This window comes from Gavia stellata, chromosome 1 (genome assembly GCF_030936135.1).
Source record: "Gavia stellata isolate bGavSte3 chromosome 1, bGavSte3.hap2, whole genome shotgun sequence".
NCBI classification, from domain to species: Eukaryota; Metazoa; Chordata; class Aves; order Gaviiformes; family Gaviidae; genus Gavia; species Gavia stellata.
In genome coordinates this window covers 95298767-95321226 of record NC_082594.1, presented here as the reverse complement: position 1 = coordinate 95321226, position 22460 = coordinate 95298767, and the positions used below count along the sequence as shown (strand labels likewise).

Below are 22460 nucleotides of genomic sequence, written 5' to 3'. Positions count from 1 at the left end.
AGAAGCTGTTCAGTAAATATTTTAAATGTATCAGCACAAACTTTGGCAAGCAAGTCCTGCGCCATGAATGTTATGGCCATAACTCAAGGAAGTTTATCAATATGAATAATCTAGCCCAAAATATTTCATACAAGATTTGCTACCTAAAAGAATTGGAGTAAGTGGTCTACAGCCGTTTTAGTAGCTACCTTTCCTCCCATGCTCACTTGATCTCTGAGCTTTAGTGATCTGTCACTAAGAAGGTATTCTTGATATCAAAATACCTCTGTGTATATATATATAAAAGTGCTTTTAAGTCATCAAAAAAAGGTTTTGAAAAGTTTTACTGTACTCTTGTACTATTAAAAAGTCTTCTCTTTCTAATTCATTCTGTGTGGTTTTTTAAAAATACATTGATTACAACAAAAAAATTTTTTTCTCCTCCATATGCCAGGCGAGTTGCTTGTATTGCCATGGAGAAGACCAAACAGGAGCAACAGGCCAGCTGTACTTGGTTTGGAAAGAAAAAAAAGCAGTACAAAGACAAATATTTGGCAAAGCACAACGCAGGTATGAAAAAAAAAAATGCAAGTATCTTCAACAGGTTCAATTATTTACAATCTAAACCTTGCCATAAATTGTTCAGCTGGCACTGTTACATAAACCTAATGAGTTAGTTAGGAAAATAAAATTAAAATTCTAATTATGCCAACTTTACTCTGCTTGTTCTTTGCTATTTAAACATATAGCTTAATCAGTGAGAAGCAAGCTGCAACAAAATAAATGCATCATAATATATCCTAATATAGACTTACATTGGTTTAGCTTTTATATTTAAAGGAGCACTAGAAACCAATAGGATATGAATTTTGCAATCTATATAACTGTACAGTGCTCTACAAAAGACTTTTCAGTAGCATCCGTGTTAATATGTGTTTATAGTTATAGATTATATATGTGAAAACATCATGAAAGGGCATTTTTCTTGAAGCGTTATAGCTGGAACTGGAATAAGAGCCATTGCGTAGTCAGTGTGTTATTTACAATTCACAAATAGAACAAATTGTGCAATTTTATCCTCCTGCGGTGATTTCTGCCTGAATCCTAAGTTTTGGGTTTCTATTTAGACTGCTGAAAAATTTAATTGTTTTAGAAAATTTTGAAAGTAGAACTGTAGAGTAAGAGATCCTTGCTGAGCAAAATTCATTAGTTTTAGTAGTAAAGAAGGAAGACCCCTTCATTCATGAGTGGAATTTAGTTCTTTTCTTCTTTTAATATAAAATACTTAATGTGTTGAAACTGTTTCTATTGCTTTTGCATTGATATCACATACTGTGTTGATAAATATGTTGTTGTGGTCTCTTGGGAGACTTGCAGAGAGTTTTATTAGAATTGAAAAAGATACCTGTCCAAACAATGTAATGAAAGTATTATATTAATTGCAATATATTAATTAATTGCAATATATTGTATTAATTTCTGGGGTTTTTTCAGTTGCATTCTTGAACACACCAATTAAACAATATAAATCTGTGTTTTCACATTTCTCCTTACCTGTACAATCTGTGTGCAGTATCAGAACTCGTAATATATCAGTACTACAGAATTTATATTCACTTAAAAGTCATTTGAAAGCAAAATCTAAGAAAGTCAAAGAACAATAATTGTCATTTATACCTCTTAATTTATCGTCCCATTTAAGATGTTCACAGTTAAATACAAAATTACTCGTTACCCTGAAAACCTTTTTGGATTGTCTCTAAATATTTATTAGACAAGTAAAGATTGAAAGCTTTAAATTGTTTCCCTCCGTTTGCTGGTTTGACATTCTGGTTGTTTTAATGTTTCCACTTCATTGTAGTAGCACTTAACCATGTTTTACTAATTATGACCTTAACAAAATTTGTTGAGAATAAACTGGATTTTATGACAAGTCTTTGACAATACTGGTTTTAAAGTATTATCAATTGCTCCCAGCATACATTCCCACAGCATTGCTACTCCCTTCAGTTGTGCCAGTATAACTTTGTGTGGCCATACTGTTAACTGGATTAACTGAAGAACAACCCAACAAAAAACATTGATTCTTTTTCTTTAGGGCAGATACATTTCTTAATACAGTTCACAGTGCAGCTACATAGTTAATAATGTCAGTGTGACAGCATGCTACAAAGGAATAAGCAAAGGAAAGAGGATGGCCAGGGAAGGAGAAGAAGCGGGCAATATTTTGGAGAAAAAACTAGTTCAAAGACTTTGTATCCATTAAATCCCTGAAAGGAAGGTAATCTAGACTATCCTGTCTTAACGAAGGGGAGGCATTTTGGAGAAGGCTGACAGCACTTCAAGTCACACAGTTTGCCTGCCTTAGTGCTTGCCACTGTCAGTGCTGTTAGTCACTTGACATCAGAGCAGTGTTTGCCAAAAACATGAACATTAAAAATATTCATAATGACCATAAAAGAAACTGTTCTTTTCAGAATACCATCTGACACTTCCCCTTCCCCCCAAGAAGTCAAAAAGTTAATGAAAGCGCAGATTGGAATCAAGATTTCTCGTAGAAATGTTTATTTATCTTAGTGTGCTTAAGGTATTAGAGGTGATGCCAGTAATACTGTAGGATATAAAGAGGTTCACTGAAATGCTGTGGTGTTTACATGAGTTTAACTAAGGTGGTACTGAATTTACCTCTCTGAACTACTCTGTCACGTCTGGTATTGTTAGTCAGAAATATGACAACATTGGCTCTTGCAAGCTTTCAGTGCATCTATCTCAGAATAAAAACCAGATGTTTTCTTCTGTTGGATCCAAACTAAGTATAATTAATTTGGAACTGAGAAGTCTAATCCAAATGTCAAAATGTTGCTCTTATAAGAAATAAAATCTCATTTCTTGTATCTTAGTATAAGATTCAATAAATCGTTTAGCATTACGTCATCTATTTGGACTTCCCTGTTGTTTTTGTCTTAGGGATGAGACTGAACTGGGGTGCTGAGAAATGACCTAGTAAAATACTTCATAGTCAACTAAGATTTGTGTGGCTAGCTGATGATTTGAGAGTTAAGATTTTGGTGTGATATATTGGGATGTTACTGGAACTAGAAATGAGATTATTCTGCAAATCAGACATAGTTTATGAAGTAGAGAGGAGAATATTTCAGTTACTTTTTATAATTAAAAGCAAATACATTCTCCTTTACAAGAAAAATATCATCCCGTTTTTCTTTCCTCCATACTTGATATTAGAGTATTGTGTCCTTCAAGAGACAATTTCACAATCCTACGTCTTATCATTGTAAAGTCAGTTTTAAACCAAAGCCCACAGAAAAAATTAAATATTTTTCATTATTAGGTTCACTGACGTTTTTATAAATGCTCTAGAGATATACTGCAGTGATATCTAGATACATTTGTTATTTATTTTACTGAAATATTGTTGCAGGACTTCATAAAAGAACACTCTTTACATCATACTAGAACTATGCTTCATAATAATAATGCATAATGTAGAAAATTGCCAAGCTTTTATAAAATATGTTTATCATTTCTTAATGTGATTTATTTGCCTTGTGTTTAGACTATTGCATGGTAAAGTTTATTTTGTGCATATACTTTTTATTTTACTAATATATTACAAGCCATATCTCAATGACCCCTGTACATTTTTCATGCTGTCTTACTCCCAATGGCCTCTGTGCATGTAAGTAACCTGTCAAGTGACAATGCCTCTTTATTTGCTTCTTACTGTTTCCGTTCAAGAACTCCTTTTCTTTATTAGCTAGTAACACAGAAACATAAAAGTTCAGTCTTTAAATGTGCCCTGTATTCCTCATATCTTGTGTATATTAAAAAATTAATCATTTTTCTTTTGCATTTAAAAACCCTACAATCATTAGTTAAATCCATGTAGACTGAGACACATCTTCTCCATGCTGCTCGTTTGTGATGAAGGCGTTAATATGTATCATTTCCGTTGTTATGTTCCTGTTGTTTCTATCTAACATAATGTGGTTTTGTTCAAGAAGAAAACAAGGGATTGATTTTTTTATTATTATTTCTTAATGGGAAAAGATACTTGCAGGCCTGAATGGTTAGAGTGGTAAAACTGTTTAACGTTGTAGATTTTTAACCCTTTCTAATATGAAATGAATTATTAATTAGTTTAAATAGTGTGAAGTTGCAAAAAGGACAGTAGTAAGAATTCCATGTTTGTGGAATGGAAGAAAAATATTATTAAATTCTTGCTTGTAATATTTGGGGAAAGGTTGAAAGAGATTCTTCTGTAGGATGAAATTCAAAATGCTTCAAATGGACTAGGAAGTTTTCATATCTGTATCCTTTCAAGGTCTTAAAGAGTTGAGTATGTCAATTGACTAATTTGTAGTTTGACCAAATTGAAGTAGTTGTACTTTTTCTCTAGGGTAGAAAGACTGCTGTTGAATTGAAAAATCTGCCCTATAAAAAGAGATACGTTAAGTTAAATCCTTTGCTTCTTTAACTGGGACTTCAATACAAAGAGCACATGCTTTCTGGTAGGCTCCGCAGTCTTAATGCTGATCTTGGTGGCTGGGGACTTCTGGAGCAAGGAAACTAAAGCTCCCACCACTGCCTACTTTGCTAAGGGGCTTTGGATAGAGGGAGAGCGATATATCAAGACTCATCCTAAAAGATGGATGGGATATAGTTGACGTGAATACACCAGCTTAGAACTTAACACTCGAAGATCCCATACTTTAGATGCAGTCTCTCCTCCCTTTTTTTTACAGCATGCATAAATACAGAAGTGAAAACTCTTGTTCGTTATTCTGCTCACAATTGCTGATTGCTGCAATCTTTATAAATATAATTAACTGCCTCCTGGCTTCTTTTTTCATTAGAATTCTGCAGGAATTACCAGAGATGATGTGTTGTTGGGCACAGGAGGAATGAACTGTTTTTAATGAACAAAACTTGATTTGTCAATCATTATATACCTTGGCAATTGACAACAGATTGATAGGCATGATGGAATTAATCCAATTTCAACTGCAGTTGAAATTACCTCTTATATAATACTTTTACAATTTTTCCCTAAATATGGTGGAGGTTCTTTTATGTAATGCCATCACTTTTCGTTAGAATTCTTCATTCTGTCACAAGTGTTAAGAGCATGTCAATTTAACTAGCACGTGTGTTTAAAGAGAACTCTAATTACAATTAATATGGTGGTAGTTTTGAAGAATAAATACCACAAAGTATTAACACTCTTCTTTATACATTTCTCATAGATCTTTTTAAAACATCTTTATGAAAGTATCCCTATCTTTAGTGTAAATAGATGTTCTCGTATTGTATTCATGTTGGTCACTGTCTACAGATCTTTCTTCAGTATTGCTATTTCTTAGGAATGCAAACATGAATGGCATGTCATTTTAGCTAATTTTTGTGGTCTGCTGAGTACTGCATGAAAGGACATGCAAACTTTCCTGAGCATTTCAGTAGCTTTGTTATTGCTTTTTAACAGTGAACACTTTGTTAAAATTGCATAATTAAATTGTTTTATTTTCCATAACATATTACTTTGTATTGTAAAACTTAAACTTGCTAAAATTATGATTTGTAGCACAATTAATTGTCACCCTTAATGTGCCTTTTTTTCTTATCCCTGTGGGGGTTTCTTTTGTGTTTTAGTGTTTGATCAATTAGATCTCGTCACATATGAAGAAGTAGTAAAACTGCCAGCATTCAAAAGGAAAACACTAGTCTTACTAGGTAATTTTGAGTTATTATTCTGAACATAACAGCATAGTTTTGAACCCCTTCTGGTGGAAAATTTGTAACTCATTTTTGTGTTGTGGATTAGGTGCACATGGTGTGGGAAGAAGACACATAAAAAACACACTCATCACAAAACACCCGGACAGATTTGCTTACCCCATTCCTCGTAAGTAGCAATATTCAATGTACTGCAAAATTGTTTGTATCAACCTTGACAACACACCCATTGTACTACTGCATGTGTTCAGTTCTGCTGAGACGAATCCCATCTTAAAGGTGGGAACTGTGATAGGACTGGGTATATTTCTTCTTCTGTTTTTTCAGAGGGAAGGGTAGTAAGTAGCACCACTTCTACATCGAATGTTTCTTAGTAGTCACAAAACTTCTTGTTAAGCATACTTCTCTCTACCCCCAAATGTTTTGTTAATTTAGAATAAAGGCTAAAACATTTTTCATTTTTCTGTGCTAATTTTACATTTACAGTTCAAGTAAGACTGGAACAGCCTTGATGTTTAAAACTGTGTATAATTCCCGTGAGAAGAAATATAAACTGGATTTAGAGGAAACCTTTAATGTGTACTTTATCTGAATGTTTTAAATTACTTTTCACAGCCTAGCCTTGAGGACTGGTGTTATACTACAATAACTTCAAGAAAAAGAAAATGCAATTAACTTCGCTGCTTACAAGTGGGTTGTTACGAAGAGCACAGGGGTGTTTTCCCATCATGATAATATCTATCAATACCATGGCAGGAATTGCATATCCTACTACATGATCTCTTGGAGATGCGCCCTTTTTCCTCAAGCTAGGCATTCTGAAACAAGAGCGTCCAGCAAACTCTGTCCACTCTATTTCAGGCTGACTTCAGAAACACCGTACATGGCTCAGAAGTGACATTGATGGCCATTATGCATTAATTTAATTTTCTTTATACCTTGTTAGTTCTTTACTTTAAAATTGCACTTAGGTGTTTTTCTACCTGTAAGGATTTTGTTGTTGCTAAAAAGCATTCTTTTTATGAACTTACCTGTAAACCTATTTGGAAGGGGAAAAGGATTAGTTCCCCAGGGTTGCTCACTAAGGAGTTAGACAAAGACCCATGCCAGCAGAAGGAAAACAGAAAGACCTAGCCATTTTGAAAGCATGAGCCATTAGATCACCCCAGCAGCAATGTGCAACTGCACTGTTTGTCACACTGCTGTTTATATTAGGTGCTAAAATCCTGGATTAGACACTTTAAAAGTGCAGTGCCAGGAGCATGTGATGTACATTGTACCTATGTTATTCAGTACAGACAAGATTATATGGGGGGAACGGAGTAGTAACCCAGCAAGTATGTTCTCCATTAGAAAGAACTAAAACAAAACAAAAGAGTAATAAATGTTCTACAGTGTGCTTTTCACCCAGTCCCTCTCAAGTACTAACTGTATTGCTGTGGGAAGGTAGAAGCTGAACTAGTTCTTTTATCTTCAAATACCTACTAAAATGGACTCACCTATACCGTGATGACCATGCCTGAGATTGTCTGCATTAGGTTCCTGCTCTGTGGAAGCACTGAAATTGCTTCACTGATTACATAAGAAGACTAAAAAGACTAGACTGCAAATCAGGATGAAATTCAGGTGCTTAAGCATCAGTATGATGTTTAAATGCCTGTTTTAGATACTGCCTGACCTCCAGCACCACTCCAGAAGAGCAACAGTCTCCTTTAACTCCTGTGTTATATCTAATAGTCCTGTGTAGATGTTTCAGATTTAAGGCATTTAGGGCATTTAAAATAGCACTTTATGCTTGTGTTTAGAGACCCAAATTACTTCCTTATGTTAGTGATACAAATAGATCATATAAAATATATCACATACACTTTGAGTATTATGGGAACCTGATCTGTTTTTCAGCTGACTCTAGGTAATTGAATTTATTCTCTCCAACTCTCAGGGATAGATTTTACTGCATTTTCTGCATTCTTTTACAAAACTGTGGTAGGAGTAGGTAGCTTTTGAGATAGGCCTTAAGTTGGGTGTGGAGTTTTGGGGAATGCTTTATGAAGAAATTATCTACCTACTGAAAACCAATCATAAAGGTCATGTCACACACAATAGCAGTTAATTAAAAGGATTAGTAGGCCATACATCTTGTACCACATAGGTCTGCAGAAGCAATATATTCGAAAAGTATGTTATTACTAAGTAGCTTTCATCTCTCTTGACCACAAGTAATCAGGCCCTCACGCACTTTTTAGGCTTACACTTTCACACTCAGAAGAAGAAAACCTCGTAAGAATTTAAATTAAAAAAGGAAAATACAGGAATGTTTTTACAAAAGAAGATGTTTTGGGGGAAATGTAAGAGTATGTTAAGTTCAGTAGACCTAGGGCAGCAGTGAGTAGTATAGTGTTATTATATGGTTTATATAATCCATTGTTCTTGAATTTCTTAAGATAATAACTATGATCGATAATATTTCTATAGAACTTTTCATCTTTGAAATATGCTAATTAATCCTCAGAGCATTGCTAGTTAATCCTTCAGAACAGCAATAGGTATAATTAAAAATAGAAGATGAGGTCAATTTTTGGATACCTTGTTTGAAATTATGATAGGATTGTTGGAAGGTATGGGATTAGATTGGGAAGAGATGTGGTGTTTCAGATATGTCACCAACATGAATGTGATAGTGGAAAAATACAAGAGCAAATCAGTATGTGAGGGAATATTAGAAGAAAGATAAGTAAGTGGATATCAGCGCACCTGTGGGGAAAAGAGGAGGAGCCGATGACCTACAGAATCACAGAATCCTTACCTCTGGAAGTCATTTGGTCCAATCCCCCTGCTCAAGCAGGGCCACCTAGAGCCAGTTGCCCAAGACCATGTCCAGAAGACTTTTGAATAGCTCCAAGGATGGAGACTCCACCACCTCTCTGGGCAACCTGTGCCAGGGCTCGGTCACCCTCAGAGTGAAAAAGTGTTTCCTTACATTCAGACAGAAGCTCCCATGTTTCAGTGTGTGCCCATTGTCTCTGGTCCTGTCATTGAGCACCACTGAAAAGAGACTGGCTTCATCTTCTTCACACCTTCACTTTAGATATTTGTATTCATTGATGAGATCCCCCTGAGCCTTTTCTTCTCCAGGCTGAACAGTCCTAGCTCTCTCAGCCTTTCCCCATGAGAGAAATGCTCCAGTCCATTAGTGCCCCTTCAATGAACTTTCTCCAGTATGTCCACGTCTCTCTTGTACTGGGGAGCCCAGAACTGGACACAGCACTCCAGGTTTGGCCTCACCAGTGCTGAGTAGAGGGGAAGAATCACCTTCCTCCACCTGCTGCCAATACTTTATCTAATGCAGCCCAGGATACTTTTAGCCCTTCTCTGCCACAGGGGCACCTTTCTGGCTTATGTTCAACTGAGTGTCTACCAGGATACCCCACAGGGCCTTTTCTGGAGAGCTGCTTTCCAACTGGTCAGCCCCCAGCAGGTACTGGTGCATGGGGTTGTTCCTCCCCAGGTGCAGGACTTGGCACTTCCCCTTGTTGAACTTCATGAGGTTCCTGTCAGCTTGTTTCTCCAGCTTGTCAAGGTCGCTCTGGATGGCAGCACAACCCTCTGGCATATCAGTTTTGTATCATTGGCATCCTTGCTGAGGGTACACTCTGCCCCATCATCCAGATCACTAATGAAGTTGTTGAACAGGATTGGGCCCAGTACTGGTGCCTGGGGTAACATGGAGATGTTAATTGAATTGTTTAGAAACTATAAAAACTGTGAGATCTGGCCTTTGTTTGCTGTTGAAAGCAGTTGATAGAGTCTTATAGTCTTGACCAGGTAAAGGTTATTTATGACCTTCTGTTCTTCCTTTGTTACCTTTTGATTTTTACCTTTTCCACATCCCTTCATCTCCTGCTTTTCCGAACACATATCCCCCAGACTCCCGCTTCTCCCAGCCCCTGTCACTCTGCCTACCCCAAGTTCATGCTTCATTGTTCTATATGTGATTTGACAGGTCATCATTCAGTGAATAAGTATTGATAAACCAAACAAAAAGCCATACATAAGCTTAATATTGCTTTTGTACTAAAAATACTTTGTATTTTCAGACACAACCCGACCTCCAAAGAAAGATGAAGAAAATGGGAAAAATTACTACTTTGTATCACATGACCAAATGATGCAGGATATATCAAACAATGAATATTTGGAATATGGCAGCCATGAGGATGCAATGTATGGGACAAAACTGGAAACAATACGAAAGATCCATGAGCAGGGACTAATTGCAATACTTGATGTAGAACCTCAGGTAACTGATTAGAAGTATATGAAAATGGGACTTATCACAAATCCTTCAACCTTCTTTTATTGAGATATATTTATTTTTATTGATTGCACACTAGATAAGTAATGCATACAGTAATGTGCCACAAAAGTCCCTGGAACACCAAGGTATCAATCTGTGAAGTAGAATTCTGGTAATCATCTGGTTAGAAGAACATACAGCAGAAACAAATTCATAGTTTAGCTTGGTATGCAACCACTATAGCTTGAAAATCTACTTACCGTGTAACTTTTTAATATATTAGTCTCATGTCCAGTGAAATGTATCAAAACAAGTGATTGTCATTGCCTGCCAGGAGTAATGTTTCGGTATTTTCAAAAAATTCTCTTTGATGCTGTATTAGAGAGTAGTCTTGTTCCTGACTGACTCTTGGCTCCATATCACTATTGAGCATGGTCAGAAACACTTGTGGTCAATCACTGGTACTGATCCTGTTTGCACAATGACCAGATCAATGTTGTTACTTTGTAAACTCCTTTCTGTGTTGCGGTATTATACTTTTTGGAAGAGGGTGGGAGGGAAAATCAGGCTCTCAAGAAACACTGATAGTTTGTTCATTCATTATATAAAATTTTCAGTGGGAAATTCTGATACATTTCCTTTGAAACATCCATGTAGCCATGACTTTCAGTTCACAGGGATGTGTTTATATGTTTTGTGAAGTAGAACAACGTGAATACGGATAAATGTGATGTTTCTATTATTCTAGCAGATTGAAGGAAATGGGAGAAAAGACAAATTAAAATTGTGGCCAGTGTTATCTATTTAAATTTGCTGCCTTCTTTCTTCTTTGTGAATAGATTCAAGAAGTTAAAATTCTTTAAGAATTTAATGACAGAAATAAGATACCTGACTAAATTATTTAGGACAGCTCACGTAGTATGCTGGTGTGGTGCTGTTCTGAAAAATGAAATCCCACATTTAACAGTTTTCAGGGAGAGCAGCATTTATAGTTAATTCAAATGGAGCAGCTGTTAAAAGCAAACTCTCTTGATAAACCATTTCAACTTGCATTATTCAGAAGCATTACAATTCTCAGAAGCCATTTTAATCTTTGTTAGAATATATTTACATTTGGTAACAGCCGCCTTTGCTACACTTCCTCCAGCATGTGTCTAGCAAGCCTCTTAGCCAGCTTCCTCATGCATCCACCTCAGCTCATTAAGGCCCGCCTGTCTGTGGACTTATTCCTTGTTATCTTACACCGCTTGCTTGTTTACCCTTGGGTACTCTTAGTTATGTGAGTTTTCTTGACTTTCACATATGGGGTTTATCTCTTGTTTAGAGGAGGTTGGCATAGCTGGTACATATAGGTGGGTTTCAAGCAGCAGAGGTGAAAACCTCTTAAACTTGGGAAGAGGATGGATTAGGGTTTTTTGTTTGTTTGTTTGTTTAAAAAAAAACAAACTTTGGAGAAGACAGAAAGCAGAAGGAGCTCTATCTTGTCCATCCATTTGAGTTCAGCTGAGGTATGTTTACTTTCTGTCCTGCACTTCAGTCTAGCTTGGATCTGTACCAAGGTTTCACTTATGGCAGCTCTGTGTGTCACTCAGTAAATTATGACTAAGTCAACTTTTTAATGAGAACTCTTTTCTTTTGCATAGATTTGGTTCAGGGGATTGGTGCTACATTTCCTGCATTAGTGCTATGCTCACTTTTTTAAAACTTCGAATATCTCGCATCACATTTTCATTTGTTTCAGAAAATAATAATAAAAAAGTCTTAGTAGGTAGAAAAAGACAAAAAATTATACTCTAATGAATATTTATTCTAAAACACACTTGGCTCTTCCCTATTTATGGCATGACTGAGTATTTTTACCTGTTGTTAATCATTCAGTTTAAATGCAAACAGAATTCTGCACTCTTTGAGACTGTATGGTAACAACCTCTCTGGAAATGCCAAAGCTTTCATTGTCTTGAAAACTCACTTTAATTAAGGATAAATACACAGTTTGACCACCAAAAATGTAAGATAATGCAAAAAGTTAAGTGTGTGTATTACTAAGGTCTTGACTTCAGGTCAGTTAAAAACAAATACCAGCGTTGGTAAATCATGATTTTGTATCTTTTGCTTGTGTGACTAAACTTACTTCACGTTGATTGTTGCGGGATTCTTCTAAGCGTCTGATCTTTTTTTCACCTAGGCATTGAAGGTCCTGAGAACTGCAGAGTTTGCTCCTTTTGTTGTTTTTATTGCTGCACCTACGATTACCCCAGGCATTAATGAGGTATGGCATGTTGCAATCTAATGTCCTATCAGAGACAGAATTAAGGATGAGATTCAAATATGCAGATAAGACTCTTTGTTTCCTTGTTTGTAAATGGAGAGGCAGAAAGACAGTTGTATAGCAGCATTAAGTTGATTGAGAGGTATTTATTGTTTATTAACTGATTTTTCTAAGTCAGAATATGAACTTCAAGTTAAAGGATCCACATGATATATTCTAAAAATACGTATGCCTTTATTTCATTCCCTGCCCTAGCTCAAAGATCCATTTCCACATCCTTGACAAATCATTAGCACAAACTACTCAATTCTCTGTTGCAATTCTAGCTCTAGATTACAGGACTGTTCTCTAAGAATTGGAAGCTCTGACCAAAGGGGTAATTGCTTGTGGAATAATGTTAAGTATTCATGGAGGCCCACATCCTGAATTTCCTACTTAGGTTTTATAGAGAATCCACTTTGCAGATTGCTGCTGATTTCAAAGATGGTATCAAGCAATTCTGGATTTAGCTCACAACAGGACAAACTGTATTTATACAAACACTTTATCTGCTGAGCCTTTTTTAAACCATGATATTAAGGGATTTTAATTGGATTTGACCACAAATCTGTTCCAAATCTCCTAGATGTCTCCTTGATCACGCAAAAATAAAGCCAGAAGCCCTGTCTCTACAGCCTGTTTCTATAGAAATGTAATTACAATATCATAAGTATGAAACTATGACATCACTGAAGAATCTTGCAGGAAAATAAGGAACAAGACAAACATACTTAAATGCAAATACCCTGAATGATTGTTAAAATAGCAAGTGGAGAGTGAAAAATATTGGCCTCGAGCTGCAATTTTACTGGCAGCTGAAGCATTCTACTAGTTCACTGTTGCTGAAGGGAGTGATTCTCTCTAACTTGCTTTTGGGACATATACTGCCAGTCTGCACTGGCCATGGCACTTAACAGATCCTTTAGTGAGCTACTTTAGCTCTAAGTCAGATTTTTGTCAGTTCTCAAGCAGCTCACAAAGGCTCTGAGAAGCACCAATGCCAGAACAAGCAGTGAAAGCATATAGCCAGGAAGAGAGATGGGAGAGGGAAGAAGGATCTTTTAACTTTTCACAGTAATAAGTTATGTCATTCCACTATATCTTACGGACCCATACCCTAACTGGTAAATGTCACGAGTGTACAGACAAAGATTTCTCAGAACATCACAATTTGCAATGTTAGTGGAGTGACAGTTTGTCTAACTGCTGGTGTTGGCATATGCTGTAAATCAGTATGGTCTTGAGAAAATACTAAAATTTTGTAGTCTACACTGAATTTGCTTTTGTGCAAGCAAATGGCATGGCATCACTTAAAAAATAGCTAGAATCGTTCTTAGGATGTGTCAGGCAAGTATTGTGCTTCCAGTGGCACACGGGTAGCCAGGTACCCTGTGGAATTACGTAATTTCCTGGGTTTGTTGCCTCCGTACTTGTGTCTCACTTCCCAAATAGTCTTCCTTGGCCTCACTCGTCTGCCAGTGGTGCTTAACTTTTAATCTTCCAGCTGCAGGATATAATACAGAGACATTTGGGACCGTTCATATGAGGGAGAAAATGTTTTCCATGGTACACTGGCAAGAGGACAGAAATGTACCTTTTATAGTTGTGGTGGGGAAATATTTGTTCATACCAAAGAAATATGAGTAGAAGTAAAGTATTCTGTTCTACATATTTGCATTCATGCTGTAAGACTGTGTCTTTATTTTAAGCTCTTGCGACTAAAGCCTCTGTGCACAGAGGGTTTCGCTCAGGCACATGAATTGCTGAACTGAGGCCACACTTATAAAGCATGCTAATTTATGAATCAATTAAACTTAAGGAAAGGCAAGGGCAGGAAATGGTAATAGCAACAGACCCTACCCGAATAGAGGATCCTATTTTCCAAGGTTTACTGGGCTGCATGAAGGGACATGTGGAAATTGTGTCTGTGTGTTAGCAGCCTGCAAGGCAGCAAACAAGGGTGGAGAGTGTGTGTTTCGTATTTCCCATTCATGCTTCCTTTGAAAGGTTTATTTGCATAATGAGTATCCCTTTCTGTTTATCCTCTTATCCTGCTTTGTTTATTTTACTTACACTTTTTGAGAACACTTCTGTAAATGACTGTCCTTTTTCCCCCCGTCATGTTTTCTTAAATTTCATCTTTGCTTTTCTTTTCATTTTCCTGCACTCGTACTAATTGTACATAGCTTCCAAAATGGTGCAGAAAATTGCCTGTAAGTACCAGCTAGGGGCTGACAAGGTAGTCCTGGTTATTTCATTAGTTTTAGAATGTAGATATGCTCGTTCCCATTCAACGTTACTTTTGCCATTGGAATAGAAATTCAATGTAATAATGACTTCAGATATCTGCGCTAAAATTAACTGTGCTAAAAAGAAACTAGAGAGTAAAATTTCTACTCTTAGAGCTGCACATCTGAACTTTGTGGTAAAATCAGTGCAGAGGCCTGATCCTAAAACTATCTCTCTTGAGACACTTCAGCCTGTCATAGACACACACAAAATATCTCAATAATCAAGGAGCACACAGCAAGAGTTAGGAGACAAAATATTATGCTTTCCAACTGAATATAGCAGTGCACTATGAGCAATTCCGCAAAGCACAAAACCAATTTAAATCATATAGGAAATCTCCCAGAGTGTACCCACCTGTCTAATCACAAAGGAAACTTAAATCAGATTATTGCTGTGCTAAAACAGAGAGAGAGAGCATATCAGGAAACACTGGAGTAGTTCCTCTTTCATCCAGCTGTCTTCTGCCTTCCATTGCCCAGACAGCAGCAAAGAGGAGTTGACAGGCTCCACTTTTTTGATCTGAATCTTTACTGAGCCATGTGTCAATCTTCACTGAGCCAAATTCTTCTGAATTTTAGCTATGCTTCCTCCCTTTCTACAGCCAAAGAATAAAAGGAATTTTTCTTAAGAAGTTTGCAGTCCACCAGCTGTTTAAATTGAGGAGAATTTCTTTCTGTTGGAGCAAAATTGGCAAAGGCCCGATGGTGTGTTTGTTCACAGCCTTAGAAGGGGATATTAGTAATTTGTTAGGCTTTGACTGTCACAAGCGGCAGCTATTGTCCTATGTACTTTAAGGCCAAAATAAACCAGCCCTCAGAGACTGAAGATATCACTGGTGGCCATTATGCACATGGGAGAGATTTTGTGGATAAAAGCCATGTTTCACTCCTTTCTGTCCCAGCTGTGGTAGAGAAGGAGAGAAGATTAGGAAAGTGAATTGAATTCTAGTGGTAGGAGAGAAAGGTCTGTTCCAATAATGGACACAGTGCAACTAGACCCACAACAAAATGCCTATTGCATGAGAGCTGAGGGAAGAAAAAAAGACAGATGTTCTGCTCCCAAATGTGAAATTAGTGAAGTTGTGGCCATTCATTTGTCTGTCTGCAGCTAGCTGAACATTTTGATAAATATCTTCTTTCTTGACACTATTGAGAGTACGACTGCTGGAGAGTAATCTTCTTGGACAATAATCTGGGATGTTCAGTATTCAAAATTTAATTAAGAAATTCTAGAGAAATTGAGAGGAACTTACCACAGCAAAAATTTTGAGCTTTGAAGATTTATTTTGGCATTTAAGACTTACAGACAGAGAGAAAACACTTAGCCAAGTCTGATGTGGTTTTGAATCTACAAATAGGTATTCTATCACAGACACAGGTGAAACTTGGTCCCAGAATAAAACAAAAATCAAGAACTGTAATCTCTTTTCTTTTTGCAGAACTTGAGAAAGTTTGAACCTATTTGAAAACTGCTGCAATGGCCTGTCCCAAACCTATTACTGCCCCTAAAAGTATATGAAAGAAGTAATGTTTTACATTTCCAACAGGCTACTAAATTCAGATATTCCAAAATACGACCCACTTTGATCCCAATAAAGTTGGATCTAGGAGAAGCTAAGTCAGAAAAATATTAAAATTTAATGATTTTTTGAAACTCTTAGTTTTGTGACATCTATGCGTGCAAGGTAAATATTAGTATTCATTCTTCTCTACCTACCAGTTGTTTTTTTTAAGATGGCATAGCTGTAAGTTTTTCAGATTTTTACTGTCAGTCACAGTAAGATAGATAGATGCTTTAGTGAGAAAAGTTCATTCTCATACTTGTAGGTAAAGACGACACTGATGGGAAATCTGAAGAGCAGTTAAAAAGCTACATATGGCTTAACAGTTCTAAGGCTTCCTGGGGGTTTTTCAGGTGCTGTTAGCCTTGTGCCATGAGAATAAAACTCTTTTAAAGCTGCAATATGATTTTGCTAAGACTGGCTTTAAATATAAAATTAATCTTAGCTAGATATGTTTAAAGCACTGAAAATATTCTGCTTGACAAGTATGATTTTTTTTTTTTTTTTTCCTTTGTAGGTTAATTTAAGCAGAAAATTTAAATCCTCTGCTGATATAAATTGATGTCTCTTTTGGAATTTATGAGAAGTTGGCAGTTTACCTAACTAGGTTTTTGGCTGGGCCACATGAAATGTTCCACAAAAATATTTAATATTAGTATTGATCCATATTGTCCAATTTGTTAATAGCATAAATTAAGTTTGCATGCACTGGTACTTTCTACGGAATTTCCAGGCATCACTGGCGATGCTTAATGGTCCATACAAGGAGCCCCCCTAGTGCAGAAGCGCATGTGAGGAGTATTTTTCTGACTTGGAATGAAATTTGTAGTGATTATCAAGTGAAGGCAACATCCCTCCCCCTCATTTGAGGCTGCAACTTCAGGAGAGAAGCAGAACTGTAACTTTGGTACAGAACTCCTCCAGAAGTGGCTGGTTTCACAGCTACAGGGAAGGAGAACTGTCTCAACACAGGTTATTCCCTTCAGAGGACCTGAAAGCCACTGTTCCACAGCCACTTGTCACTGTAATTACAAATACTTGGGAAGTTTAAACAGAAAAAAGGGGAGGGGGGGAGTCTCTCATTAGCTGGATAAAATTCTTTTCCCAGAGTAATTTCTTGTGAAAACAGCTATAGGCACTGTGTCTGTACTTCCTGCAGCCTAAAACTCTGTAATAATAAAGTCTCTCCCAGTTGATTGATCAAGTAGGGTGACCCTATAGATACTACGGAGCAGCAGGAGTCTATACTGTTCATATGTAATTTTGCCCCATATCCACCCTAAACCAGTGGGGCAGGAAGGATGTGATTACTTTCCTGTGGCTATTTCAAGGTTCCTGAAAGCAGCAAATGATTTTTTTAAATTTCTAAGGGCATTTCCAGGAATAGAATTCAAACGTACAATTGCTACAGAGCCCTAGAAAGAAGCCTTTTGCAATCCCGCTCTCTCAGAAAGGCAGACCTCGCTAACAAAGCCCATCGCTGTAGAGTTGCTGGCTGCACAGAGTCCAGTAGCGCACCCACAAAGGAGGATGCACTTTTTTCTGTAAAGACGTCGATACAAAGCCATGGAGAGCACCAGCCTGCTGTCACTGGCCCTTCTTGAGCACAGGCTGCGTGGTTCGACTCCAGGATCTCACACTAACCGATACTGGAAATGGCATGCTCTGAAATAGGAACCATAGAGTAACACGGAGCGAGAACTTCCTTATCAGTAAATGATTATTAAAGGAAGTAGATCCAGAAGACTGGTGTTGAACAGAAAACATTACCAAAACTGGGAACAGCTGATACCTGATAATATACCCTCTCCTGTTTCTTGTGTTCTTACCTGGGCATAGGCCCAATAGCTCGTATTTGTGTACTTGGTACATTTTATTCACAGAATCACTAAGGTTGGAAAAGACCTGTAAGATCATCAAGTCCAACCATAAAAAAAAAAAAAAAAAAAAAAAACACACCACCACCACACACCCCCCCACAAAAAAACCCAAAACCACCCACAAACCACAAAACACACCACAACCCACACCAAAACAACCCACCCACACCACACAGCACCATGCCCATCAAGCCACATCCCACAATGCCACATCCACACGCTCCTTGAATACCTTCAGGGAGGGTGACTCTACCACCTCCCTGGGCAGCCTGTTCCAATGTTTCACTACTCTCTCAGTAAAGAACTTTTTCCTAATATCCAGCATGAACCTCCCCTGGCGCAACTTGAGGCCATTTCCTCCTGTCCTGTCACTAGTCACTTGGAAGAAGAGACCAACACCCACCTCTCTGCAACCCCCTTTCAGGTAGTTGTAGAGAGCGATGAGGTCTCCCCTCAGCCTCCTCTTCTCCAGGCTGAACAACCCCAGCTCCCTCAGCATATACGGTCTCCATTGTTCATGTCTGTGCTGCTTTTCTAAGCTTCCATCCTCTGCCTTGCTTTTTTAATTCTAGGCTTATGTTTTGTCTCAAGTAATGTCAATAACTGAGTGCTGTTTGAATGTCAGCTTCAAGAGAGAAATTGTACCATTTCTCCCGTGTGATTTCCATAGATTTAGGTGGGGGATCTAAACAATATAGGCCTCCCTAGGGCTTTTTTGCCTGTTTCCTTCTCTATAAGCGACAGTTAGAAAGCTGTTGTGGAAGAGTACGAAGGATCCAACTTCTCTCTCTCCCATTTTCTTTTCTGACTGCCGAACAGGATGAATCTCTTCAGCGCCTGCAGAAGGAGTCTGAAATCTTACAGAGAACATATGCACACTACTTTGACCTAACAATTATCAACAATGAAATTGATGAAACTATCAGGCACCTGGAGGAAGCCATCGAGCTTGTGTGTACGGCCTCACAGTGGGTCCCGGTCTCCTGGGTCTACTAGACCGGTCACGAGAGAATTGAAAAAAAATCTGTCATTACTGGGAACCACCTCATACATGGAAAACCTCTTCGTTATTGACCTTGTGTCAACAGGTCTTGGCCCCTAGAGACTACCTAGATGTAGTGTGACCTAAAATATAATTATTGTCATGTCCAAATAGATAGGAGGAGGGGGAAAAAAAAAATTAAACACTAATTTAAAGAGACAGTATCTTTTTTTTTAATCATTTCTCCTAAACTTTAATAAAATGTATCTTTAAATATATGTATTATTCAGTCCTTTGGAATGTTATATTTTTGGAAATCATAGCTTTTTATTTCAAGGGCCCCTAAAAACTGCACAAAATAGATGCTGCTTTCTATAATCTATTTTAATAGTAATAATAATATGATTCTGTTACCTTAACTTGGGGGTGGAACACTACATTCTTTTTAGAGTCTGATTTTATGGATTGCAATACTTTGCTTTCCTTTATTTATTTGAAGTAATTAGTCTAGTGGTTACGAAACAAATTCATAAATTTTAAAGGCCTTTTTTCGCTTTTTTTTTCTAGGATAGTGTTTTTAAGTACTTTTGTGTAACATCCAGATAATGTGATACTGTCTCTTTGAAGAACTCTGTAAAACTTTTAGAAATTTGAAATTGGGTCTTGACTCTTAATGCATGTGGACAGTCGCAAGCGTTCATGCCGTTGGTGTATCTGTGTTGATAAAACCTGTAATCTACAGCAAAGTACATTCCGTTCATGGGAACACGTACCCAAGGGAATAAAGTAAAATATTATTCTGACTAAGTTGTAAACCTATGCACATCCCTTGCATTTTGGGCAACTTTATAAAAAAAAAAAACTGATTTTTATTAATAATAATCATGTAGTGAAATGTGTTTGTAATTTTGTCTCAATTTAATTTGTTGTAAGGTGGGAGGGGGCAATTACTGGTTTCACCATTTCAGATCTGTGTTGTCTGAGAGTATTAACATTTTAATTAAGTTTAAGCAAAGAAATGCTGATTTTTAATATGTATGTAATTGTTTAAAGATGCACACATTATAAAAGAAAATACTGTGCAATGAAGAAACCAGTTTAGGCATTGCGATAAACTGACTATTCCAAAAGACTCATCTACAACAGCCCTGTAAATTCCTTTTAAAATGGTAATTGACTCTACAGTCTGACCAATTTTTTTTATTTTAAATATACTTCCTTTTATGTGTTCAACAATTAAACGCTTTTGGGTCCTTCATTTCATCGCAGGGAGTTTCAAGAACACAGCAGTGATTTGTGCAGTGAGAAGAGGTTTCTTAAAGTCTGTTAAGGCAAGGCCCTTGTAGGGGCATAGCCTGTAGTCTATTCCAGGGGCTTTGCTCCGCCTGTATGAGCACAAGTTCAACTAGTTTAGAATTAGAGCAGAGCCAAGTAAGAAAATTTAACCATGTGCTGACCTGGTGGTTTGTTTCCCTTCTTCATGCTTTCAGTGGCCCAGACAGGTTGCATTTTTTTCTGAAAATGTTTAACAGAAGCAAGCGTTGCCACCTCTTTTTAGGCATCAGAAATACAGTGTTCCTTAAAATGATTTATCTTCAAAGCTTGGTTGGCTGTGCTGTTGCATAGTATGAAGTTTAGTGTTTATATTAAAATGATACAGTGTTCTCAAAGGATTTATCCTCCAAGTTGAACTATCAGCTGTAATTGATCTGTGGGCTGTTCCAGTTGTTTGGGACCACTGCACGTGTAATCAGAAAAGGTTCTCAGAGTTGAACCCTTATCATAGGGGTAATTATCATGAAGCGCATAGGTTGCTAATTTTCTCCCGACTACTCCTACTGCAAGTCGGGTGGTCAAATTTCTATTCTTGTAAAATCCTTGGGCGAAACCTAGGTCCAGCTACGCATCCCAGCCAGCCAGGTCAGGCAAGGTGTTTCTTTTGTGCAGCGTTCGCAGCACCGCTTGCAGCCTGCAGCGCAGAAGGGAACTCGATCCGTTGCTTTACCCCGCCTGCTGAACCCACTTACACTACAGCTGGAATCACAGTTCTGTGACTGCCTCCCAAAACAAGTACTGTAACCAAGTCCCTTGAGTTTGTAGTTTGTGGAGTGCTGGAAACTAACCGATGAGAAACTATCAGTGTGGGCCTCACGTAAGCAAGCCAGCGAGTAAGAGGGAACCTGTCAGAGTAATAGTAGCTGCTCATCTGTTCTGAATTTACCCCCCGTAAAAGGGGATAGGTGCAAACTGTGAACTGTCTAGTGAGTAAGAGGTAAATTTTCAAGTCGTCGTGCGGTGTCATTTTAGTCCTGGATGAACCTTAGCAGGTGTTCCTGTAGGGCAGCTGTTGCAATGGTAGTATTACACACTAGCTGAGTTCATCAAAGTGACAGGTTCATTCACTCTCAGAACTACCTCTTTTCCCAGTAAAGCACAAAGATGGGAAGACCTACTGAAAATCAAGCAGTGGAGTGTTTCTGATGTTAGAAATACAAATTTCTTCTCTGGTAAGCGTTGGTATCTGACTTCAGTGACGCATTCTTCATCTCAAACGTTTATGACATTAAACAGGTAAAGTAATTTTGATAATTGGGGTACAGTCCACCATAAATGTTTTGACTACACACTTTTGACTCTGTTAATGTGAATTTCCTGGAGTTTCTGTGTATCCAGCCTGTAAGGAAAGAAAACTCCTAAGGCCCATGAGGGTGCTTCTGCCTTACGTAGATGACAATAACCAGTGATTTAATGTAACATACGCTTTTCTTCTGTTAAGTGTAGCTACCATTCAGTTAATATTACACAGTAGAAAGACTAACTTAGAGAGCTTTGTTTCTTTTATTCTCACTGTATAGCCTTTTATCAAGAGACAAAAACTGTAAAGCACATCAGTTAGCATACTGTCCTGCCTCCTCTTTACCACAGACTGTTTTCCTTGTAGGAACCTTCAGTAGCAAAAGATTAACTTGGAACCCCCCTGGGCTTTAAGTACAGCTGAACAGCAGCCCAGTGGGCTCCGTGAACCGGTTTCACCACAGTCCCAGGAAGCGCAGAGCAAGCCCAGGACTCCTCAGTGTGCCCGATCCATGCCTCCCCTGCCTCCTGCCCTGCCCAAACCCTTCTGATGCATCTCTGTTATTTGTGTGGTACCTAGAGGGCAAAAGGCTGCTATAAATTCAGCTGCAAGCTTCGCTTGCATAGGGAAGATTCATGCAGGTGTAGAGCTAATATTACGATTTTTTTTTCCAATCTCCAACTGGAGGAGGGTCCTTCTAGTACTGTAAATATCACTGCATAATTTAGAGCGCCTCTTGGACTTCTCTAAACTTATGCTGAATGTGACCTCAGAAGCAGCCCTGGGGTTGGGAAGAAACAAATATTTCTGTTTGCCCCTTTTATACTTTATTTTT

General features: G+C 37.7%; 1 protein-coding gene across 5 annotated transcripts in view; it reads left to right on the top strand.

Moving 5' to 3' along the window:
* Positions 1-20376, top strand: part of CASK (calcium/calmodulin dependent serine protein kinase) — a 220299-nt gene extending 199923 nt beyond the window's left edge. For 3 of the 5 annotated variants that reach the window (XM_059816928.1, XM_059816721.1, XM_059816787.1), the window contains 6 exons: positions 434-549; positions 5647-5727; positions 5819-5899; positions 9828-10030; positions 12213-12296; positions 18888-20376. In XM_059816928.1, the coding sequence (XP_059672911.1) occupies positions 434-549; positions 5647-5727; positions 5819-5899; positions 9828-10030; positions 12213-12296; positions 18888-19064 (742 nt within the window). In that variant the 3' untranslated portion in view covers positions 19065-20376. The remainder of the gene's footprint in view (positions 1-433; positions 550-5646; positions 5728-5818; positions 5900-9827; positions 10031-12212; positions 12297-18887) is intronic. The other 2 variants (XM_059816994.1, XM_059816864.1) reach the window with 1 other exon arrangement.
* The last annotated feature ends 2084 nt before the right edge of the window (positions 20377-22460 follow it).